Below are 26,665 nucleotides of genomic sequence, written 5' to 3' on the forward strand. Positions count from 1 at the left end.
CCGCCACCTTACTCCTGGTATCAGAGAGCCCAGTTAAACATAAACTGTGTAGAGGTGTTAGACTCAGTTTGGTCTAGTAGGCCCAACCTCCAAGACCACCCTTAAACATCAGTAGACTAGGAGCTATACGTGGATAGGAGCAGCTTCGCCAACCCCTGCAAAGTGACTCTGAAAAAGACAAGCCCTGCTCCAGTCACACCCAGAAGCTGACTGGTCCATGCATAGCCAAAGCATGAAGAAACTCATCACAGGACTCATGTTCCTTAAAATTTAGACTTGTGCAGTAAAGACTTCAAATGACCTTCCTCAGACTAAGAACTGTTCCCAGCATATACATCAAGTCACTGAAGTAAGAAAAAAGATTGCTACAGTCCTATTATTTTATAGTTATTATAAATGCCTAGGAACTCCAAAAAGAACCTGTTTGTACAATAACACTCAGTACAAAGTATGTAATTCAGGAAGTGACCCACCCGATGTGTGCTACGACCCCTCTGCACCCCCCATGATCACAGTCTTTAAAGTAAGACTAAGGACTAGTCCTTTTCTAGGTGACACAAGTAAAGTAATAGCTAGAACAGAAGAGAGGTCCCCAAAAATGTAACCTTAAAATTTGACGCTTGTGCCGCTATTGATAGTAAGCAGCATAGAATAAGATGCCGTTCTCTAGATGAGGAAAAAAAAAAATTACACAGCAAAAAAAAAAAATAAGTATGTCTGTCGAGAATCATATTTATGTAAAATGTGTCAATACTGGTCTTGTGTCATTTAGGCTACTTGAAAAGAAGATAAAAAAGATCCTGTTAGGCTTTAAAAAAGAAAAATCAGCCCCTCCTGCACGAGTGAGAACTGCAACCCTTTAGAATTAGTAATCACAAACCCCTCAGACCCAAAATAAAATTTAAAAAAAAAGTATCATTAGGCATTGATAGAAAAAGACTAGACCCTAGCGTAAACATCCTAATAAGAAAGGAGGTTCAAAGATGCTCTCCAGAAGCAGTATTTCAGACTTTCTATGATGAACTAAATGTGCCAGTACCTAAGATTCCAGGAAAGACTAAAAATTTGTTTTTGCAATTAGCTGAGCATGTAGCCCAGTCTCTAAATGTCACTTTATGTTATGTTTGTAGAAAAACTGTAATAAGAGATCAATGGCCATAAGAAGCCTGAGAATTAGTGCCTACAGACCCAGTTCCTGATGAATTCTTGGTCCAAAAGAATCACCCTGATGATTTCTAAGTTCTGAAAGTCTCAATTATTAGACAATATTGCACAGCAAAAAAAAAACAAAAACAAAAACAAAAAAACAGGAAAAGAATTCACTCATTCTGTAAGATGACTTAGTTGTCTAACGCAAAAACTGTATAATGATACTGCAAAAAACAGTTATATGGTGGAGTTCCAATTACACAGAAAGAGATCTATTCAGTAAATTTCCAAGGTTGCAGACTGTCTAGGCCCACCCAGAATTCCACCAGGACTAGCCTGCCCCTACCAGGTTACACTGGATATGTAGACATAGAGCCTACGCTAAGCTGCCTGACCAGGGGACAGGTAGTTGTGTTATTGGCACCATTAAACCATCTTTCTTTTTACTGCCCATAAAAACAGGCGAACTCCTAGGCATTCCCTGTCCATGCTTCCTGCGGAAAACGAAGCATAGCCATAAGTAATTAAAAAGATGATAAATGGCCCACTAAAAAAAAAAATTATACAATACTATAGGCCTGCCACTTAGACACAAGACAGCTCGTAGGAATACTGGACCCCCATTTACATGCTCAACAGAATCATACGGTTGCAGGCTGTTTTAGAAATCATCACTAATAAAACCAGTCAAGCCTTTACTATTCTGGCCTGGCAAAAAAACTCAGATAAGAAATGCTATCTATCAAAATAGATTAGCTCTCAAGTACTTGCTAGCAGCTAAAAGAGAAGTCTATAAGAAATTTAACCTTACTAATTATCGTCTACACATAGATAATCAAAGGCAAGTAGTTAAAGACATAGTTAAAAATATGAAAAACTGACACATGTGCCTGTACAAGCGTAGCACAGATTCAACCCTAAAGCCATGTTTAGAAGGTGGTTCCCAGCACTAAGAGGACTTAAAACTCTTATAATAGGGGTTATAATAGTAATAAAAACCTGCTTAGTGCTCCCTTGTTTGCTACCTGTACTTCTTTAAATGATAAAAAAGCTTCATCGCTACCTTACTTCACCAAAATGCTTCAGCACAAGTGTACTATATGAATCACTATCAATCTATTGCACAAAAAAACATAAGTAGCAAAAATAAGAGTGAGAACTCCCACTAATTAAAAGTGAGAGTCTCAAAAGGGGGAAATGAGGGAAGAGAGAGATCCTCTCATATTGCTTTATATTGTTTTATACTCAGTACCTGTTTTAAGAAAAAAACAAGGAAGTAAAACCAAAGACAGGCAGCCCTGCCCCAGGCCCGAAACCAGCCCTGGGCCTGCCTGGCCTAAACCCAGTAGTTAAAAATCAACTCATAACTTAGAAACCAATGTTATTCATAGATTCCAGACGTTGTATAGAAGAACACTGTGAAACTCCCTGCCCTGTTCTGTTTCACTCTGACCACCGGTGCATGCAGCCCCTGTCATGTAGCCCCTGCTTGCTCAAATCAATCACGACCCTTTCATGCGAAATCTTTAGTGTTGTGAGCCCTTAAAAGGGACAGAAATTGTGCATTCAGGGAGCTGGGATTTTAAGGCAATAGCTTGTCGATGCTCCCAGCTGAATAAAGCCCTTCCTTCTACAACTTGGTGTCTGAGAAGTTTTGTCTGCGGCTCGTCCTGCTACAGCTCAACCATTCTCTTAAGACACATACTAAATACAGCAAAGGTCAGGAGAGAATTCAGCCAACTCTTGATTATTCTTAGGTTGATTATCTAGTAATGGTTTTTCTTCCACACCCCTTGACTTCTCCTCCTACCCTCCCCTGTAGCGTTTAAAACATTTAAGTGCTCATTAAGAGAGGAAATTGAAATCTGTCCATTTTGCCTTGGGCTAATGAAAGATTTCGTGCTGAGGATATTTAACTATGGAATTTTTTAAAAAAACATTCTAGAGCTAGGGTTGGTTATAAGTGCAAAGCAGATTCAGAGGAGCTTGGACTCTTTGCCTGAGTCCATCCCTGTGGTGGCATTATGGTTTCAACTTGTCTCTACTTCTTCCTAAAAGAGGATTATATTTCCCTGTCTGTGACAATGTGACATGCAGCGGCCCTTGTGGGACAAGTGTATGTTCCCACCACATTGACACAGGCCTGTTCATGTGACTTGTTTAGAAATGGCACTGGAACAGACATCATGTGTACTGCCACCAAGCAGAAGCCTTAAGATCCATTGTATGTTGCCTGCAGCTCTTTTGCTCCTAATAAACCATGTTCCTTTGTCTGGATCCTGAACGGAAAGCATGTGGAACACAGCCAATCAGGGCTAAGTAGAGACACAACCAGCCTTTGTTGTTGAGCCCCCAATGAGACTTTTGGGGTTATTCGTTACTGCAGCAAAGCTGACTTATATAACCCCTCATCTTACAGTTTCCTCTTTGATACAATTATTTTTAAACTGCCCATGATACTACTTCCTCTTGATTCATTCTCTGCTAGCATGACCTGGATAAGGGAAAAATCATGTTTTTTGTGTGATATCCACTCCTTCTGAGCTCAATTTTAATCAAAAGGATCCAATAAAATAATTAAAACTAAAGCATGTTTATCTATTTGATCATTGAATATAAAAACTTCAAGCTGTTTTTGATGATTTTCTTCCATCACTCCTGAAGTTTAATGAAATGCCATCTTTATGGTTCTGCAAAATATTTCGGTTTTCCCACTTTGTAGTCTCCTGCCTTCTTTCCTCATTTAGGGATATATCATCTGTCTCTTGGATCTTTCATTTTCTTCTCCTCTATTCTATTTTATGATTTGATAGCAGAAAGGCCTTTTAAAATTTGGACTTGATCAAGACCTTTCCACTTTTGAAAAAACCCATTTATCCTCATTCTTCCCCATTGCCACTCAAAGTTGTAAGGTTAGCTGAGAGAAAGGACGAGAGAGAGAGAGAGAGAGAGACCCAAGGTCAGGTGAGTAAGTTTATTAGCCTGCTGGGCTGCTCCACCACAGTCAGAGGAGGCAGCCCTGAGCTTACAAAATGAGGGGTTTATATGGTGGAGAGAGACCCTGGGGTTCTTTGTCAGTTAACTTTACCACATATCATCTCGTGACCAGCTTACAATACAGGAATTTACAAGAGGGTGTAACTTAGGTTTATCCACATTTCTCACGACCTCCCCCATGCCACCCGGAGGGCTGTAAGCAAGTCTGGTGACCTTGCTGTAGTGCCTAGATAAGGGTCCAGGAATGCAGCTGCAGAGTATTCGGAGTAAGGGTCAGCTGCATTGTTTTGGAGGAGGGGGGTGGTCCTGGGGCAGCTTGTCCCTAACAAAAGTATGGTCCATGGACAAGCAATATTGGAATTACCTGGGAGCTTTTCAGAAATGCAGAATTTCAGGCCTCATCACAGACCTACAGAATCAGAGCCTGCATTGTATAACAAGATGTCCATGTGATTTGTATGCAAGTTAAACCTTGAGAAGCACTGGCCTAGAAGATGTAATTGAATCTGCAAATTATTGATCCCATAAAAAATGCCAGACTGTCCCTAGATACTTCACATGTATTATCTCTAATCATCACATTACCTCTGGAAAGTAAGAGCTGTGATCTCAGTTCTGCTTTCAAAAATCATAACCAGCTCTACCTGACTACAATCCCTCTTTTCTTTTTGTTTCACCTGGAAATGTCTTTATTTTGCTTTTTAGCTTTTAAAATTGAGGTCTACTTGCATATAGTAGAATGTACAAACCTTAAGTGTATATCTTTATGACTCTTTAGATATATACACATGAATTTTCCTAATTACCATCCAGATCAAAAACAATTCTCATACCAGTGGCTTCTTCCTGTTCATGTGCCCACCAGGTAACAGTGTTGTGTGTTTTTGAAATTAATTTAAATGGAACATGCAGCATATGCTCTTTGGTATCTTAGTTTTTTTTTTTTTTTTATAACTGTTGTCTGTGAAATCAATCAGTTGCTCTGCACATCAAATGTTCATTCTTTTTCATTGATATATACTATTCTACTGTCTGAATATACTATGTCATATGAGTGTTGAATTGTTTTCAATTTGGGGCTGTTATGAATAAGACTGCTAAAACATTCTTGAATGTTTCTTCTGGCAGACATATTTTAATGGACTCATATTCCTTGGGTATAAACCAAGTGACAGAGAACAAGTAGGTTATACAATACAGAATATATATGTTTAGCTTTACTAGATCCTGCAAAACAGTGTTCTAAAGAATTTGTTCCATTTTACACTTCTCCCAGAAATGTATAAGGATTCCATCTGCATCCTTTATTCTTTAGATTATGTCATGCTACTATGGGCCACAAAATATGCAGCAGAAGGCAATTTAAAATCTTTCACCTCAACCCAGTTTCTACCCTTTCGCCTTTGGATACTATATAGAATGGTGATAACTGTACTACTGGTTATTCATTCTACAATGTATTGAATGCCACCAATGGTAAATATGCCTGGTGCTGGAGTAGATCTTAAGATAGATTCAGTGCTTGTCCTCAAAAAGCATACAGTTGCTGGAACCAAGTATTATATGTGAAAAAATTCTTTCTATTAAGATATAAAACAATTTCCACTTTTTGAGGAAAAAATCATTTCGAGCAGATTTTTGGATTATGGGAAACTGTGTGGAACAAAGACCATATTAGAAAACAAAATGAAGGCTGAAATACTCAGTAAATTAAATGAAACCAGGACATTTAACAAGGATTCATGTAAAATGCTAAATTCAAGTTTATAAAATCAGCCTCAAGAAATGGGATGGGAGGACTTCAACCCCATTTCTGATAAAACTAGGGCCACGGGTTTTGCATTTCAGATCTGCTATAGATAAGTTTGGACCACAGAATGACTGCATGGAGAGAAGGATTCTGTTATAGAAAGTAAAGGCAATATCTTCAATTAATCTCCTGGCAATGTCTTGCTTGGAGAGCCATTTCCCACTATGCAAACTAAGAATGTACTTAAAAATTAAAACATAATATACTTATGCTGAGGGAAAATACTTCTGTAAAAGATATATTCAGAAAAACAAAAAGTATAGAAAGTGTCTTTGTATTTACCTGAAATACAAGAATTGGTAGGTAAGGAAATGAGAAGATTGAAAGAATAGAAAATTGATGGAGACATTTAGAAACAAATATATGTTTTAGATATCAAACTCGAGTTCACTAAGAAAGCAAAGGTAGTGAGCAAAATGAAACATGAAATGATGATAGATACAGAAGGTAGAAAATAGCAATGAATTTCTAATCTAAGGATTACCAGAAGTCTAAGCAGCAACATTTCATCAATCTCAAGGCAACCACTAAGTGACATATTATGAGGTTTAAAAAGATTGTAGAAGGTAGAATGCAATTTCACTTTTTTAAACTACATATACATGACATGTGTCCTTACACACATTTATATTATCAGGGGCAAAAACTGAAAGGTTGTATCTCAAATGTGGTTGTTGAGATTTAAATTCATAGGATTTTTATTTTGCTAACCTGCATTTTATAACAATTGCATATTATATAATTTAATAATTACAACAAAACAATTTCAAAAAATAGGCAAAAATACCGAGTGATAGCTTAGAAGAAAAAATTCTAGCTAAAACCTATGTGTGTGTAAGTTAGGTGTCTAACCAAATTTAATTACTTTTTCTCAGTCTCTACTTGCACTCTAGAAACACTTGAGAATAAAACTTTCAAGCAATTCTTGTTTCTGCTTAATGTCTCTCTTTTTTGTCTTTTGGCCAATCACCTATCTTTCCCTGTGCTCTATATATACCAACCTAATCATCATTTTCTAAATATATTACTTTATTTCTTGCCTTTGTACTTACTTAGCACATGTTCCCAATGGCTGAAATACCCTTTTTCTTCCTTTCCTATATGGAAAATTATCCTCATCTTTCAAAGCTAAACTAACAATTTAGTTTTTTTGTATAGCATCCTTGGAATCACTAGGCAGAATTAATCATTTTCATATCTTTGCTTGTTGAGTTCTTTTGCTCAATCATCTATTTATTATTATCCTGATCACACCGTGATGTAGTTGTGTCTGTGTTTGTCTCTCTTACCAGATTGAGAGAAATTTTGTTTTATTCATATTTTCCTTCCCAGCACCTACTTAATAAGAAGTCATCAATCAATGTCTATTTAATTGGACCTCTATTAGAGTACTCATCAAGGTCTGTAAATAGTCATTAAGGACTATAACTTACTTTCTCTTGCATCCTTTAACAACAAGGTAAAGTCCCCTATGCTACTAAGCACTCCACACATTATATTTGTTGCAGAGAACCCTGGAATGGGAATAAAGATAACTGGATGTTTTAGGCAAATCATAACCTATTTGGCCTTTAGTTTCATCATCTATTGGAAAGAAGAAAGGCTGTGGAATGAGATAATCTCCTAGGTTCATAGCTATGTCTTCAGATGAGGTTTCCAGCCACATTGACGTCTGTTTATTGGGTGGGTGATACTGAGAGGGAACCTTCACTGTTTGTTTATTGAGTGAGCTTCATTATCACTGTTGCTATAGGGAACTGGCCATTCCACCTAATCATCGCACCAGGTCACTGCAGGGACCTTTAACTCACTATTTGTGATCTGGCTTCATCTACACCATGAAGGGAAAGAGTAGAGCATCCAGAGAGGGGAAGAGGCCAAAATCTGTATTCCTGTGTGTCCCCTGGTCCCAGTGCTCCACTTGATAAATTTTCAGAGGAATTCAATCAAGAATGAGAAGGTCACCATTCACTAGAGCCTGGGGCACTGCTGAAAAGGTGGGCCTGCTTGAGGTGGCAACCTGAGTCTGTTGATGAACACCAGGGAGTTTCTGTGACTTGTAAGGCTTGACCCTTCACTTTGAGGATAAAGTGCTATTTCAAATATCTCTTGGAATATTTCTCTTCCTTGCCCTCTAAACCTGTCTCTACTCTTGATCTGTTTCACCTGTGTGCTTTACATATTTTGACAATCTTTTCTTGAAATAGATTTTTTTTTCTCATTTTTCTTAAATAAAGTTAGTTAGTTAAAAATGGGGGAAGAAACAAAACAAGGTGCCCAGCTTTGAAAACGAGGCAGGCTTTGGCGTATTGCACAAAGACAAGTTATGCCTGAGTGCCTTGCGCTGCACCCAGGCCTGCTGCGTGTTAATGACTCCTCCCGGGGCTTCCAGCCCATCTGCCTTTCTCCTCAGTGCATGCAGACCTTACACATTCCATCTTGCTTTCTTGGCCCCATGGGGGCAAGCTTTATGTTTCCCTCTTCACATTCAGACTAGTTGAATTCTCCCCACTGTCCTCTGCCCTAATCCCTCCTGGCTGAGGAAACAAAAGAACACAAAGAATTCCACAGTTTATGTATATATTTTTCATACAGTGAACTCAATCAGCCATACTTATGGGAGGGGACCATCAGAACAGATAATCCAAAAATCCATTCGCTTTTCTTTAGAAATAGATCACATGATTGTTTCTTGGAGCCTTGGTAATTAAGTTTGGCTCAAGCTAATGCTTTAGCTTTAATTAATTTGCATAAAAATTGGTCTGGGGACATCAGTCTAGAATTAAGCATTTCTAGGGGATAAACCTGAACTCACTTTGTAAATGGACTGTTTCTGAACAATAGCAACAACAGTATAATTTTATTGCTTGCAGATTATTAGATGCTCAAGTTTTCTTACGAACAAAGACTTTGTTTCTTTGATGCTTGTGTTGAAGAAATCATGTAAATTGTGTCTTTTTGTTAAACTTGAAAGTTGATTGCTGCTAATATTCAAAACTGTACTTTTATAAAAATTTCTAAAAATATCCCAGATTAAGAACAAAAGTTAAGCCTAGATTAGTGTGAATTTGATTATCTTCTAGACATCCTTGGTTTTCTCTTAGAGCCAATAAAACTTACTTTCCTATTGTAAGTTATTTTTAAAAATTATTTTTTGCCTTGTAGTTACAAAAGAAATGCAATTTCCTTATGGATACACTAAAAATGCATATAAGCATTGAGAATTGTGGATAATTTTATAACTAAGGGATAGCCAGTTTTAATATTGTGAGTTGTCATATTTCTCTTGTATATGTGTATACACACATAGATGCAGACATATGCAAAAATATGTAAATATATCCTGGGATCAAAACATATTTACACTTTGACTCCTGCTTTTTTATTTCATATTTTAGTAAGCATCATCCTCTGTCATTACAATTAATTTGGAAATCTCATTTTTAAAAGATACATAATATTCCACGTTATGGATGAGCTTTCAGGTGTTTACACTTTTTTTTTGCCATTAAACATCATATTGCAATGAACATTTCAGTAAATAAATATCTCCATACTCTGGGTGGGTGTTAGTTTAGGATAAATCTCTGAGGCATAATTTTTCCATCAAAGTATGAACATTCTACCTTTTATTAGGTTTTCCCAAAATTGCTGATGAGGAGGTTATGCCTTTCGGTCTCCCACTAATAATATGCAAGTGTGTTTGGAAACCCTATCTCCACTAATTTTGTGTATTTTCAACTCCACTTAATCTTATCTAGTTCAAAAAGAGAAGATACTATTTTATTTGCATTTCTTTAGATAATAAAGAGATAGGGCATCTCTTCATATTTATAATGGCTGTATATCTTCTTTTGTGAATTATAATGGAGCCTTTTGTCCATTTTCCTCTTAGATTGTTTATGTTTTTTCTTATTGGTTCACACACACTTTTTTTCAAATAAAAAAATTAGCTCGCTCTTTGTCATTTAGGTGAGACTATTTTCCCACTAGTTTTCATTTTTAATTTCACTATAACCTTTACTTATTATGTCAACATTTATCTATTACAATTTTGTTATTTTCCTCTTTTGTGCAATATACTGACATATGCACACACATTACAGACATGTGTATGCCTGCATTTTGTAACATATGCATACCATCATGTGTCTGCACGTATGTGCTCACAGTTAAAAAAGCAGCCTGTAATTGTTTTATTTTGTTGTTTTTTAAAAATACTATTTTTGTAGAGCGGTTTTAGGTTTACAGCAAAATTGAGAGGATGGTACAGAGATATCCCATGTAACTCCTACTGAAGTCCATAACTTACATTAAGGTTCACTCTTGGAACTGTACATTCTATGGGTTTGGGCAATGTATAATGAAATGTATCTACCATTATTGCATTATACAGAGTATTTTCAATGCCCTAAAGATCCTCTGTACTCCTCCTATTCATCCCTCCCCACCCCCACAACTCCTGGCCACCACTGATCTTTTCATTGTGTCCATGATTTTGCCTTTCCAGAATGTTACATAATTGGATTCATACAATATGTGGCCTTTTGACATTGGCTTTTTTCACTTAGTAATATGCATTTAAGTTTCCTACATGTCTTTTCATGGTTTGATAGCTCATTTCTTTTTAGTGCTGAATAATAACCTTTGGTTCTTTTACTCCAGTATTTTTATAGTTTCATTTATATGTTTCATCTCTGCTCCTTCTGGAATTTATGTTGGTGAAAGGAATGAGGTTGGGATTCAGTTTATTTTTCAAATGGCCAACTAGTTGTTTTAATGCCATTGATTGAGTCATCTGTCTTTGAAATGTCAGCCAGAATATGTACTGAAATCCCAGATCTTCTTGGGTCTATTTCTAAACTCTTTCATCTGTTTCATTGATCAGCCTGTCTATTCCTATAGCAAGGACTACCCTGTTAAGCACATTTTTCAAACATGCCATGTCATTCGTAGTCTATTTGTTCTGTCATTGACTAATAATATTGCATCTGGGAACTCCTCATTGCATTTTCAACAGGTTTTTATTTGTATTGTATCTTGCCATATCATCTGACACATAAAGCCCCATCACTATTATATTTCATCAGGAATTTAAATTGTTATCAATATCAAATAACCAACTCTTTGTCACTGGAGATTTTTTTGCTAGGCTTCTAACCGAATAGATTAGTTCAAATAGAAGTAGTTCTTCATGTTTTCCTTTGATGCTCCTTTCTCAAATATACATTTTTCTAACTTTATACTTTTAAAGCTTTACCTTTTTATTGAGTTTAAGTCAATCTGAGTGGCTTTTACACTTATTAAAGTAACCTAATTACACTTACTGTTATAACCATTTGCTTGTGTTTCTGTCATCTTATTTGATACATTAGGCTTTTGTTACGCTGCTAGTTTTTGTTATTATTTGCATTGCTGAGTATCCTCTCGTGTGACCTCTTTGGGAAATTTAGAAAGTAAGGTATCTTCTTTTAATTTTATTATTATTTAATTCTATTTGTGATTATTGTACAATTTTTCAGAGATATTCTGAAAGGTATCATATGGTCAGAATCCATAACACTGTGGGATTTTCAGTTTTTGAGCATTTTAGTATTTACGGAGTCAGGCTAATGTGCAACTCTTCCTTCTTCCAGCTATAATCTAGTTTTACAACCTCTGCCATTGATGCTTCCTTTCTTTCCTCCTTTCTTCATTCCCTTCCTCATTTCCTCTTTTTCTTTCTTCCTCTTTTAGACAATTTTATAAAATTGCAACATATATATAGAAACACAGACAAAATATAGAGATCTCGAATAACCAAATACAAATACAAAAACTATATATTTTTATGATAACCATCCAGCCAGGCAGCCCCCTCATGGCCCCCTCCCAGGCAGTATCTCCTCTCCAATCACCAAAGTTTAATCTAAACCCTGACTGTCACAGTGATCAGTACCTAGGTCTTCTTTATCATTTTATCACCTTAACAAGCCTTTCTAAATGTTAATTTTTTTTTCTGCTTTTTGAACTTGATACATATGAGATTATATAATAAACAATATATGCTTTCATATCTTCTCTAATATTACATTTGTGAGATTCATCATGTTTTTGCATGTCATTGTAGTTTCCAGTTTCCATTGGGACCTTTTATTTATCTTTTTTTTTCTTTTTTGACAGAGTCTTGCTCTGTTGCTCAGGCTGGAGTGCAATGGTGCTATCTCAGCTCAGGAGGCTCATTGCAACCTCTGCCTCCTGGATTCAAGTGATTCTCCTGACTCAGCCTCCCAAGTAGCTGGGATTACAGGTGCCCACCACCATGCCTTGCTAATTTTTGTATTTTTAGTAGAGACAGGGTTTCACCATGTTGGCCAGGCTGGTCTCGAACTCCTGACCTCAAGTGATCTGCCCAACTCGGCCTTCCAAAAAGCTGGGATTACAGGCGTGAGCAACTGTGCCTGGCCTGATTTATCTATATCTTTGTCTTCTGTATGTAACTTGTCATTTTCCTCTGCTTGTTTTTGTGATTTTTTTCTTTATTGCTGGTGTCGAATAAATTGATTATGATGTGCTTAGGTGTAATTTTCATTATGTTTCTTATGCTTTGGGGTCATAGAACTTCTTGCATATGTGGGTTCATAATTTCATCACACTGAAACATTTTAATCACTTTTACTTCAAATATCTTTTCTGTCCCTTCCTCCCACATTCACCCTCAGAGATTCACATTCATGTATATTGTAATTAGAACTACCCTTCAAGATGTCTCATAGCTCATGGATGCTCTTTTTTTTCCCTCTCAGTCACTTATTCTATGTTTTCATTTGGATAGCTTCTATTGCTTCATCTTCAAATTCATTAATCTTTTCTTCTGTAGTATCTAATCTGCCACCGTTCCCATCAAGTATAATTTTTAATTCAGGCACTGTGTTTTGAATTCCTTGAAATTCAATTTGGGTCTTTCTATAACTTCTTTGTGTCGAATTAACATGGTCGGACCTAATTTTAATTTTGTAAATATGTGGAATAGAGTTATAACAACTTTTAACATGCCCTTTCATATTAATTCTACCATCTGCATCATTTATGGGTTGAGTTACATTTATTGACTTTTCTTTTCCTGTGCATCATACTTTCCTGCTTCCTGTCAAGAACTACGAAGACTCTGAGATTTTACCCTGCTTGAGCCACAATTCCATGGATGCCGACAGAAGACAAAGACTTCTGGGTCAAAGATAAAGGACAGTTTATTATTCACAGAAATCACAGTAACCAGAGTATTAGTGTCTGTTCTCTGAGTCCTGATTCCCACATGGTGCCATAGGTAGACCAGCTGATTCCTGCACACTCAGTGGGTGATATCATAGCGGAGGAATCTTGAACTTAGAGAATGTATTAGTCTATTTTCATGCTGCTATGAAGAAATACCCAAGACTGGGTAATTTATAAAGAAAAAGAGGTTTAATGGACTCAGTTCCACATGGCTAGGGAGGCCTCATAATCATAGCAGAAGGCAAGGGAGGTGCAACTGCATGTCTTAAATGGTGGCAGGCAAGAGAGTGTGTGCAGGGAAACTCCTCTTTATAAAACGATCAGATCTCATGAGACTTCTTCACTATCATGAGAACAGCATGGGAAAGCCCACCCCTGTGATTCAATTACCTCCCACAGGGTCCCTCCCACAACACGTGGGGATTATGGGAGTTACAATTCAAGATGAGATTTGGGTGGGGACACAGCCAAACCATATCAGAGAATCTCAAGATTCTCTGAACCTTTTAAAATGCACAATAAATATGTATGCTCTTTAATTTGAAGAGAAACATGATCCTTTTCAAAGATACAAGCAGTGCCTCTGCTCACAAAATATGCAGATATATGAAAGATGCATGGAGAGTTGTCTTGCAATAATTCTTTGCATGCCTGGTAATTTTGTTGATTTTACTTTGTTGGGCATGAGATATATTTATAATTTTTATAAATATTTTTGAGCTTCATTCTAAAATGCAGTGAAGTTACTCAGAAATATTCTGATCCTTTCAAGTCTCACTTTTAAGCTCTACTGGGGAGGACACGGGGAGCATTTAGTCTATTGCCTGTTTTGCTCCGCTACTAAGGCAAAAACCTTCAGAGTTCTTTATGAATGTTTAGGCTTTCCAGTCTTGCTGAACAGGCACTTCTTCTAGCCCTGTGTAAGCTCCAGTTATCACTCTCTCAGATCTTTTCTAGTGTTCCTACCCAGTCGAAGACTGAGGAGTTCCTTCTGTAGACCTCTCAGCATTCCCTTTGTGGAGCTCTCTTCTCTGTAGAATGCTACCTTGCAAACGTTAGCTACCTTGGCCTCCCAGGACTTTCACCTCTGTCTCCTCAACGTGGAGAGTTTGCTGGGCTCCCCCTGGGTTCCTCCTCTCTGCACTACAGCCTGGAAACTCTCCAGGCAGCCAGCTGGGCAATCACAGGGCTCACCTCATTTCCTGACTCTCAGGGGCCACTGAGACTTACAAAGTTTCAACACTAATTGGTACTTTTACTCTTCATGTTAATGGAAAAACATTAGAAGACTTAAAATTAATTTCCCTCATTCTAATAAATGCCATTATTGTGGTATATTTTAATGTTATGCATATCTTAACTCCACAAGACATTATTGTCAGTATTGATTTATACCATCAATATTTATCTAGACTTATCCAATAACTACCATTTACCTTGCTCTTAATTCCTTCCTTTATCTTTGGCCTTCTATCTGGGATTAATAGCTTTCTACTTGCAGAACACCAGAATTCTCTGGTGATGAACTGTGCCTTTCTTTCTGGTCCAAAATGTCCTTAATTAACCTTTATTCTTGAAACATACTTTTCCCCCTGGTTTAGAATTCTTGGTTCACAGGTATTTTGTTGTATTATCTTCTTATTTTCATTATACATATTGAAAAGTCAGCTCTCAGTCCAAGTGCTTGAAGATAGCTTTTTAGATGTTTATCTTTGGTTTTCAGGAATTTTACTATGATGGGTCTTGTTGTGGATTTATTTATTTATATTATTTATAATATTTATATTTATTTATATTATTTATTTATTTACTATGATGGGCCTGGTTGTGGATTTATTTATTTATATTTATTCTGCTTAGATTTCAAAGGGCTTTTGGAACACAATGTCCTTCATCAGCGTGGGAAATTTCTCACCACATTTCTTCAACTATTGCTTCTGCCCAATTGTCTTTCTCCTTCCTTTCTGGGACTTCAGCTGTACTTGTGATAGACTTTGTCATAAGATCCTTAATATCTTTTTCTCTTTCTTTAGTGTTTGCCATCATTTCGTCCCCTAATATTTGTAATTTTGGGTATATTCTGACCTAACTTCTAGTTCACAAATCTTCTTTCAGCTGTGTCTAATATGATGTTCAATCATAAATTCATGCATTGAATTCTTAATTTCAGTTACAGCATCATTTACTTCTACACTCTTTCATTGTAAAATTTGTTTTGAATTTCTAGTTCTCAGCTAAAATTTCCAATCTTTATCTCCTTATACATACTCAACATATTTATCTAATACTTTGTGTTTATAACTCTAATATTTTCAGCTCATATGAACTTACTTCTCTTGCCTTATTGTTTTGTTTTTCATGTTACCTTTTTTCCCTCATTTTTTGGGGTATTTTTTATGTGTGTGCTGGACATTATATTTTGCAAATTATTTATATATATGATTTGAAGCCTGTAACACTCTTTTTCACTGCTAGTAAATATTTTACATTTGCTTTTCTTAGATGCCTGAGGGGACTAGCAATCTGGGCTGGTCTTAATGTGAGGATTGAGAAGATTTGAAGCTGGGAAGCAGTCCACGGCCAATCTACTGCTCGTTCATTCTTCCTGCTAGGATACATATCTTTGAGGTTTCAACCCCAAAACAGAGAGTTTATCAGGGGTCATTGCCTTTTTCAGCAATGGAGCTCCAGACACCTTCTGTAGAATCAGCAAATGCCCTAAGGTAAAAACAGCTTCAAATTCTGGGCTCACATATGTAGAGATTCATTGCCTCCCAGAGATCAGCTTTACAGTTCTTCAGTATCTTATTAGCTCACTGATGCCTTTAAATAGTCTCTCTCTCTCCATATGTATATATGTATGCATAATATATATGTTTATAATATATAAATATATGTATTTTTTGTCTAGTTGTCTTCAGTAGGAGAAATAGTCTAAATTATTTAGACTTTCATTATTGAAAGGTAGTCTGTCTTTTCTCTCATTTTCAAACAACACATACTATAAATTTCAAAGTTAAAGACATATTTAGGTAAGACATTTTCATCCTAATTATGAAGGGTTATTTCAAAATTATTTGATAGAACAATTATTTCAACATTTTCTTTTTTTTTTCTTTTTTTTTTTCTTTTTTTTGAGACGGAGTCTCGCTCTGTCGCCCAGGCTGGAGTGCAGTGGCGCAATCTCAGCTCACTGCAAGCTCCGCCTCCCGGGTTCACGCCATTCTCCTGCCTCAGCCTCTCCGAGTAGCTGGGACTACAGGCGCCTGCCACCACGCCCGGCTAATTTTTTTTTTTTTTTTTTTTTTGTATTTTTAGTAGAGACGGAGTTTCACCGTGGTCTCGATCTCCTGACCTCGTGATCCGCCCACCTCGGCCTCCCAAAGTGCTGGGATTACAAGCGTGAGCCACCACGCCCGGCCTATTTCAACATTTTCATACATTTAATTAGTCTCTTACCATCTAGTCCCTTTCTAATGTGCCTTCCTCAGTCTTGAGTTTTGCCTTCCTTTCTATATTATTGTTTTTGCTCAGGCCTTCGTTAGTTTATTCAGAAAGGATACCTGGGTGGCATATTTTCTTAATCTTTGTATTCCTGAGAAAATATTGCTCTGATTTCATGTATAAATAATAACTTCATTAACTATGGAAACTGCGCCCTTTTGAGCTCTGGAAACTGTGACTCCATTTTCTTCTAGCTTTTAGGGTTGTGGAAGAAGAAGGTTAAGGCTAATCTGACTCTGGTGGTTTTAATCACTACCTGATTTTGACTACGCTTAAAAAGCCTTTCTTTATCATTTATCTTCAGGAATTCCATGAAGCTATGCAGGTGTCTGTTCTGAGTTTTTCCTTTGCCTATAAATATAATGTGTACTGTCATATTTTGGGTGGAAGAACTGGTTTACATTAGGAAATTTTTTTCTGTTATTTTTCTAAAGATTGTTTCATTTCTGTTTGTTATGTACTCCCTTCTTCATATCCCAAGACTATGTGGATTTAATCCCCTGCGTTTATTCTCCATGTTTTTCAATGAAAATATGTATTCTCATTGTTATAACACATTCAACTCAGTGTTTGCAAACCCAGTGCTTACAGAATTCAGGCAAGTAACAATAAATGAAGCCAGCCTAGCACAAAAGTAATGAGTGATGAGGATTCTGGAAAGCAAAAGTGTCATCTAAAGATGGCAGCTACTGATCAACTGGTATTCAGTGCTCATAAAGTGTTGTTGGAATTCAATATTTTTCCAGAAAAATTCAAGTCTGTGAGTTTTTTTCTTTTTTTTCTGTTTCCCAGCAGAAGAAAAGAAAAGCTAATAGAGGATTTCACAACTTACCATCGGGATGATCTTGGGCACACACAGAATGATCTGTCACTTCACCGCCTTTTGTAATACTGTCATCCTTTGCAGAATCTAACAACAAACAAGCAAAACCTTTGGTCAGCATTTTTAACTTGGAAATAGAGCAGCTTTCAGCATTAACATGATAGATTTATGTTTGAGGAAAAAGAGAATTTATTAGTTTTAAAAATAACCACTCAAATACGTATGTTTGCCAATAAATAGGCGCTCTTTTTCCCCCACACTACGTGAGATATCTGCTCAAAGCTTGCAAAGGTAGAGATGAAGCTAGCTGGGATATCTTTTTGCAACAAATAAGAAAATAAAAGCAGGCTTTTTGCATCAGGGAAAGTCTTAGAATTGTGGGAAAGGACATAAAAGGAAGGCAAAATAGAGAAGATTAAAGGACTATCTAATTTTAATGTTCTTAATGCTTCCATTACTGTGGTTGCTCACATATGGGAGTCTTGAGTGCTTGAAAAAGTCAGATACAGAACCTTGAAATCCAGTGGTAATTAAGTTCATCTTCCTCGGAAGCCATAACAGTAGAACAACAGCATAGAGGGAATGCAGACCTTCTGGTCTCTGCAAGGTCATTCCCTCCCTCGCTTAGCACATTTAAACATGGAATCGTTGTACACTTATCTTTTTTTGTTACAGGATATGGTTAAACATATCCATGTTTAACATGGCTAAAAGGATTCTGTGACTATGGGCTATTGCAAAACTACAAAGGGCTCCTTGCTAAATGTTTAGGCCTCCCTGGAGGCTGTATAAAAAGCATTGGAATGATCCTGTGAATGGATCAACAGGAAGACAGCAAGTAGGTCTCTCATTCATTTTCCAAACATTTAATAATGGTCAAGTATATGCCAGACACTTTTTTTAGACAGAGTCTCGCTCTGTTACCCAGGCTGGACGCAGTGCTGCAACCGTAGCTCGCTGCAACCTCAAACTCCTGGGCTCAAGCGATCCTCCTGTTCTGGCCACTGCAGTAGCTAGGACCATAGGCACAGGCCACCATGCCCACTTAGTTTTCTAATTTTTTGTATAGGCAGGATTTTGTAATTTTGCCCAAACTGGTCTTGACCTCCTGGCCTCAAAGGATCCTCCTGCCTCATACTCCCAAAGTGCTGGGATTATAGGTGTGAGCCATCACACCTGGCCAGACACTGTACTTGATGCTGGGAAGCCAACAGGAAACAAAACACCAAATCTCTGCCCTCATGGAGCTTATAGTCTAGTAGATATTTTTCATGCTGTTGAAAGGAAAGCAATCCAAAGATATCTAAAAGTCATAAGCTAATCTTGTAAGCTTGTGGCCATGGAGAAAGCTGGGGGTGGTACAGCAACACCTTGATTACTTACAAATGTGTTCTCTACTGAATTTGTGTTGCTTGGTTGAGTTTTAAGTCCCCAACAGAGCTGAATCAGATGGAGTCTAAAATAAACTATTCTTTGTTTGTTTCCTTTTCATTTCTCCCTCTGTCTCTCTCCATTCATTTCCTCTCAAAATTAGGAGATAGCTTTAAACAATATGGTTTGGAATATTATGAGAAAGTTTGTTTCTTGAACCTGCCACAAGCAACATTTGATGGACAAGTGAGAAACCTGGGTAGTTAACATATGATTCAAATTTAATAACCAGTGAAGCAAGTATTAATATATACCCGAAGTGTGTGGTTTTAATTAACTGCAAATAATTCCCCCAAGGCAAATGTTTAATTATCTGCACTGCTTCTTATTTCTTTCTGAGGCTGACAATAAGTCTAAAAGTCCAAATTTGGAAGCAAAACTGAGCACAGACACATTTGCCAAACTGTTTTCTAACTTAATGTCAAATTGTTTTAAACCAGCTCCCATTAAAATATGTTCTTTTAATTTTGGAGCTAAGATGTCAATTGAAAAAAAAATTTGAATATTTTTCTCACATTAACACTAAAAATATACAATGATTTAAAAAGGTATTATATAGATCAGGCTAAATTTTAAATTTGAAAGTGTTTTAGTTTTAGTTATTTATTAAAAGTTATTTGATATTCAGTCTTGTACATTAATTTCTCTCCACATTAATGTTATAGAATTATCCAAGATTGTATATTTAGTTAAAATTTATTCATCTACACTGAACAATAATTCACTGATGTTAATCGTAATGTTACATAAACATTATGATCCTGCACCAAATATTACATAAGAAATGTCTCCTCAATGGTGATTTACGTCGAGTTTACAAGTTTATGATCTAATGAGTCACATGAGATGGGCGAAAAGCATTTGAAAAATTACTCACCACACTGTATCTGTTTTATCACCAAAATCTGTGTCTTTAGCAAATAAATTATCTTTGTAATTTCAATATTCTTGGGGAGTTACTTTAACATTATTAACGCACCTTCTGATATGTTTCTATATAATGCATTTCATTGCATCTAAGATACCATCAGTTGTTCTTTGCACTATTATTTTATGTAGTATTAGAAGAAAATGCTGCCAGATGAACTATAACACATTATCAATTCTAAGACATGTCCTGACTTTAGAAATAAAATATATGAAAGAATGTACATCTTAGAAACACGCCGTTGCAGTATATTCGATGTGTGCACACAAATGTATATGTCTTCATGTGATGACAAGGATTTCATATCAGCATGACCCACCACCAAACCCACAAGTTCACTGTCGGGTATGTGAGACTTTTCTCCAGAAATGGTTCTACCTCCACACACATCAATAAAGTAGGAGGAAAAGTATTATATAACCTCATGACAATATTCACAAATAAGCAGGTACCTATGGAAGATGGTTCCCACCAGTTACTTTATGAATAGGGCTCTCTGAATTTCTAGTCTCATAAACTTTAGCAGGCCTAGATTCGATTCTGCATGTTTTCAATCATGGATCTCATTACATTATGTTTAGTTGTAGGTTTGAAGTGGCAGTGCAGCTTTTCTGCTTAGGGGGTGATAAAAGCTGCGCTGAACATGTGCATGAAATCCTTATTCATAATGATGGAGAAAGAAAATATATATATTCATGGTCTGAATGTTTGTGTCCCCCTAAAATTCCTAAGCTGAAATTCTAACTGCCAAGGTGATGGCATTAGGGGGTGGGGCCTTAGGAAGGTGATTAGATCATAAAGGGGGAGCCTTCATGAATGAGATTATAAAATGATTTAAAAAGATCCCTTATAAAAAGATTTAAAAGGTCCCAGAGAGTCCCCTTACCCTTTCCACCATATAAGGACACAGAAGGAACCAGAAAGTGAGTTCTCACCAGATACTGAATCTGCTGGTGCCTTGATCTTTGATCTCCCAGCCCCCAGAACTATGAGAAATAAATTGCTGTTGCTTATAAGCCACCCAGTTAATGGTATTTTGTTGTAGGAGCCTGGACTAAGACACCAGTGTATATGGTCACAAAAATAACTTATTATTTCCATGTAAGTTCTATAAACTACCCTGAAAAATGTAGTTGCATATACTAAACTCTTGCAGCATCTTGGATTTGCATTTTACTTAATTCTAAAAATTATCATTTGGTAATGTTCAAAAACCTGTAAAACAGTTATCACCTAATTCTGAGATTCAGTCAATGTTATTTTAATAACAGAGAACTGGAATTAAATTTATATGTAGCTTCTGACTTTCAAAATCTTTAAGGTCAATGTCATATTTAAAGAATTTTTTTCAAATGCAAATATTAAATCAAATATTCAAGCCAAAGGGCTGTAGATAGATGTGCTTTTAAGATTAACAAGAATAAAAAAGAAACACTTTCGTAAATTAAAAAAGAAAAAGCCCTCACTTAGAAAGTTGAAAAGGTTTAAAGGAATATTTAAAATAGATTAAAATAAAATGAAAAACCTCATAAAACAGAAATTCCAAAAAGTAGGTCACTTTTAATGCAGTTAATTACACATATCTACACAGAATATTACATGTATGGATTTAAGCTGTGGCGAAAGATGATGAAACTATTGAATTTTTAACAAAAATATCTTAACTACAAAAAAATACTATCTCTAAGATGTCCCTTTAGAACAAAAGTTCTTAACCCACGGGGATCCCTGGGTATGCTATATGGGTCTACAAGTCCTTTTGAAAATATATGCAAAATGTGTGTATATATTCGTATTTCTGGGAGAAGATAGCATCCACCATATTAGCTCTATGAACCCACCAAGGTTAAAAATAATTAAAAATGTGTACCTTAATGCCAGTGACACTGCCATTTTACAAAAGATTTTCCAGACCATTTTTGAGAAATTAGCTACTGAGCTTGATTCCTGCTCCATGAATTAATCAATGATGGCAAATCTTGAATTCCTAAGGTAGATTTGATTTGAGGAAATAGCCAACAAATATAGAGATGTGTTAAATAAATGAGAGGGACAATCCAACTGGCAAAAAAACCATGTTGCACCAAAATTAGAGGTGAATATAAAGTATAAAACTAACTGCATGATTAACTGTCTTTGAAGATAACTATTCAAGCTAAGTGGTCTAAAAAAATGCATCGAGTAAGAGAGGAAGCCCCTGACTATTATTCAGAGTGACGACAGCAGGTCATTTTGGCATAGAAGTTCTAATGGGTCTGAACAAAAAAAAAAAAAACTGCTATACACAAAAACCCACACATAAAATAGTCTTTCTCTATAATGCGTAAATGTCTACACGTGAGTACCAGAGCTTGATGCAAAAATTGCACAGAAACACCATCACCTGGATTTTCTTTGATTCTCGTTAACTGATTTGATTATACCATGCAAAACATTTATCCTGGCCTGCTCTATAGAATCTCTGGCTTATTATGTGAAGCAATTAGGACAAAGTAATTTTTCCTCCATCTGAACCAGGTGTTTATCTAAATAAACTAGAGTCTCTCCAGCAGATAATATTCTTACTGAAACTTTGCAGCGGCTACTCTTTTATACAGGAAAAAAGTATCCTGCAGCACATTCCCAGACTATTCTGATGCTGATGATCTGAACTGTGCTTGGTCCCAGTGAAGCTGGATAAATAAGGCTGAACTATATTTACCTGAAAGGTAACAGGGCCCACAGACAGGACATTGCTCAGGGCATCAGGAGACCCAAATGAGCTATAGTTGGTCATTTGTCTTCATTATGGTCTCATTAACCTCCATTAAAAGATGGCCAATCATTCCCAGAGATACGGAATTCAGGGACAGGTTGATGTTCCTTATCTGAAATGCTTGGGCCCAGAAGGGCTTCAGATTTTGGATTTTCAAATTAGGGATCATCACCCCATGCTAACAGTCTTTGAGACATGGCTGGGAAAACTACCATAATGCACAACTAATTTGATTTCTATTAGAAAACACAAATTTCAAACAATAAACTTGGGTGAAACCGCTCATTCTTACATTGAAGGTGATATTCTTCCGCAAGTCGTTATTGAAAATACTAGCAAATGAGAGATTCAGTCATGGGGTTATGATTCAGAATTTAGAGCCACAAGCTTCATAACTCTAGGGAAATTCATGCACTTTACATAATCTCAGTTTCTGCACCTAGGAACTAAAGGTGCTGAGCTGGATAATCTCTCTAAGATACCTTACAAAGCTAATCTGATTTGCTCAAATTATCTCTTTGTTTCAGCAACACTTCTTTGTAAATGTTCCCACTCTTCCTTCATCATCCACCTACCTGAGTTGGACAGTTCTCACTGAGATTTTTACCGTGTACTTACAAAATAAAGGTTGATAGTGGGAGAAGCACTAAGGTGTGCACCAGAGCCACACTGGCTGTTTTCAAAGAATCATCACAATGTAAAACAGAACAGCTGGAGATGAAGCCGGTTTGGACCATGATGGAAAAAGAAATGCATAATTACCCTTTCAATCAAGTTAATTTTTCCCATTTGGCAATGTAAACAAAGGCAAATCTGCTCTTATTTTCAGTTGTCTGTGACTTGGTTGTTTCAGTATCCTTGACCTCCATCCTTCTGATTTCTTTCTCGCCTTGCCTCCCTCTCTCTTACTAAGCCTCACAGCGCAGGCTCTCTTGATAACATTAAAAAATAAAATCTTACCAGACCATGGGTGTGAAAAGTATCTATGGTTCTAAATGTAAATGGGCTTGGAATTCTGTTAAAATGTTCACCTATAAATCTGGGAGAGTACAAGTGTTTTATTTACAGCTTGGCTTAATTTGATCTGATGATGAAAGGTCATGGTGACTGTATTACTGAAAGAACCTTCTTAGGAAAAATGATAAAGGTTTTTGTGGCTTTAGCTCTGAGCCGACAGCCTGGCATCGCGTCACTGCTTCTGAGTTATTTTACTTTATGGAGAAGTTGAGGCAGGAGACAGAATTTCTCTCCAGATTCATAAATGCAGCAACTGCTGGGCTCAGATTGCTTTTAGCCAGACACTTGGAAAGTGTGGCTGAGTGTTGCTGCTGAGATCCAAGAATTTCAAGGACTAAGATATAACCTACCTTGTTGGCTCAGAACTTGTCTTTTTTTCCAAATGTAAAGGCACATGTTTGGAGAGTGAGATAAGCATTTGGGTCCTTTGTGGGAGATACTATGTTGAGCTTCAAAGACCTGTATGACTTCTCCCGAACATCAATTTATTCCTCACACTTAGAAGGATCCACAAACTCATCTGAGTGAGAAAGAACTGGGGCATAATCATGGGCCCCCATTTCGCCATGTGCTTACTTTTTCTGTTTTTTTCTTTCTTCAATTTTCTCCATACCATTGAATATAATTTTAAAATATGGGTGGCTGCAGAGTGGCTCATCGTGTCGATCTACCACATGCTATTTTACAGTCATTTCTATTTCTGGACATTCTAATTAAATCCAATTTGGGGAATTTCTAAAAAATTATAAATTGTTGTAGTAAAGGTTCAAAGGCTGGATTCACTCTTCTCCTTCTGTTACTCCTTCCCAACTATCTCCACCTCTGACATCTAGAGAGGCTAGATCTTTCTAGAGCTAGAGTAGTGAGAACAAAAACAGCCCATGCAAGCTAAGCCTTGTAGCCAACATGTCCCACCCACCTCCCTGTGGACTATCCCTGAGGTTGGAGCCGATGGTGCCAGTACAGAGGGCATTCTTGTCCTGGATGAGCCAGAAGTACCCAGGAATTAATGCCCAGCTCTGGACCCCCAAAGATTTGGGAGATAAATACCCCAGCTTCCTCACCCTTCAGGGAGATGTTTCTGAATGCACTCTCTACATCTCTTAGGGGAACGGAGTCTCAGTTTCCCTCAGCAGTAACTTGATCATCAATATCCCCTAGGGGCTGTCCTCCCTTCCCTGTCCCACTTCCTCACACCTCACCTGTGCTTCCTGAGAACACCTCCCAGATAAAAAGTGGGTGCACCTTTTGCACCCACAACCTTGTCTCCAGATTTGCTTTTGTGGATCCGAAACTTAGAAAACCAAGATAGTCCTTCATCTGGCTCCTACCACTTAGTAGCAAATATGAGAATGCTCATCCTATTCTCCTGACTTCTAGCCTGCTGCTCTCTCACACCATGCTGTCTTTAATTATGGAGTGTTAGGGAAAGTTTCTGCCACCTAATTAGGGCAAGTTGGGAAAAAGGGTTACCGTGTTTTGCACTGTATGACCCTAGTAGCTGGGTCACAGATGACTGGTGAGAAATAGGCCCTAAGCAGACACCTCTTGCTTGGCCAACAGACACTAAGGTGGCCTGACATGAGAGCTCCACATACCAGGAGAGAATTAATATTCACTTAACTGTGAAAGGAATTGATCAGCTCTTTGAGTGGATGGCTACTAGAACAGTTGTTGAGTCCCTAGAGGAACTGATGGAATGGCTGTTGCCTCCTGGGTGATCCAGTTCATGGGGCTGCTGAAATGGTTTCCTCATTCTCTGACTTTCCTGCCAACCAAGCATCCTCAGTGCATATCACTTTTGTATAACCTGAAATAGTCTAACTCACTTTGTGGTTCTTGCAAGTTCATTATTTAACTTTAATGTGTATATGTACTTTAAACATTTCTAAAGTGTTTTTTTTTACAAATAGTACTTTAAGAAGTTTGGGCTGGGTGCGGTGGCTCATGCCTGTGATCCCAGCACTTTGGGAGGCTGAGGAGGGCGGATCACGAGGTCAGGAGTTCAAGACCAGCCTGGTCAACATAGTGAAACCCCGCCTCTACTAAAAATATAAAAAACATTAGCTGGGTGTGGTGAAGGACGCCTGTAGTCCCAGCTACTTGGGAGGCTGAGACAGGAGAATCTCTTGAACCCAGGAGGCGGAGGTTGCAGTGAGCCCATATCGTGCCACTGCACTCCAGCCTGGGTTGACACAGCACGAGTGTGTCTCAAAAACAAACAAACAAACAAAAAACAAATATCACTTTAAGAAGTTTGGCGTTATTCCGGATCCATTTGTAAAAACCACTCACCTTCTTAGTCATGTCAAACTGTACAGTACTCACGAAACTTATACATAGGCTGAAAGGCATTATGCCAATGAACTTACAGAAAATTAAAAGCCTGGTCATACAAAGTAAAACAGGTTCAGTAAATTTCATTTTCAAATATCACCCTGATGATAGAAAAAAATCAGGGGACATCTAGTATTACAGGAAATAGGGTGTACAGAGGTATTTGTATAATGTGAACAACGTTTTGCCTCATAAACTGAGAAAAATGTGTCAAAACAAAATGCTGTAAAAAACTTACAAGAACCTTAAGAAGAATAGTTAAGATTAAAAGTGTTATTTTCAATTATAGAAGGATTTTATTTTAATCTGCTACTATTTTATTAGAGTAGGCTTATCTATGAGTTCTAGAAATTATTATAATAGATTTTCCTAATGCAATGACTATATTTTCAGCTTGGCCTGACGTAACAAAATACCATAGACTGGGTGGCTTAACCAACATTTATTCCTCACAGTTCTGGAGGTTGGAAATCTAAGATCGAGGTGCTGGCCAGTTCATTTTCCAGTGAAGGCTCCCCTGCTGGCTTGCAGATGGCCACCTTCTGGTCATGTTCCTGCATAGCCTTTCCTCAGTGTGTGTGCCTGCTTTTTATAAGGACACTAATTCCATCGTGGCGACCCACCCTCATAACCTCATCTAGCCTCAATTACTTCCCCAAA

General features: G+C 37.2%; 1 protein-coding gene across 5 annotated transcripts in view; it reads right to left on the minus strand.

The window, feature by feature from the left end:
• Window positions 1-26,665, minus strand: part of MACROD2 (mono-ADP ribosylhydrolase 2) — a 2,131,323-nt gene that overhangs the window by 71,831 nt on the left and 2,032,827 nt on the right. For all 5 annotated transcript variants that reach the window (XM_058432749.1, XM_058432748.1, XM_058432747.1 and 2 more), the window contains one exon: window positions 17,547-17,624. In XM_058432749.1, the coding sequence (XP_058288732.1) occupies window positions 17,547-17,624 (78 nt within the window). The remainder of the gene's footprint in view (window positions 1-17,546; window positions 17,625-26,665) is intronic.

Source organism: Hylobates moloch, unplaced genomic scaffold (genome assembly GCF_009828535.3).
Source record: "Hylobates moloch isolate HMO894 unplaced genomic scaffold, HMol_V3 SCAFFOLD_21, whole genome shotgun sequence".
Taxonomy (NCBI): Eukaryota; Metazoa; Chordata; class Mammalia; order Primates; family Hylobatidae; genus Hylobates; species Hylobates moloch.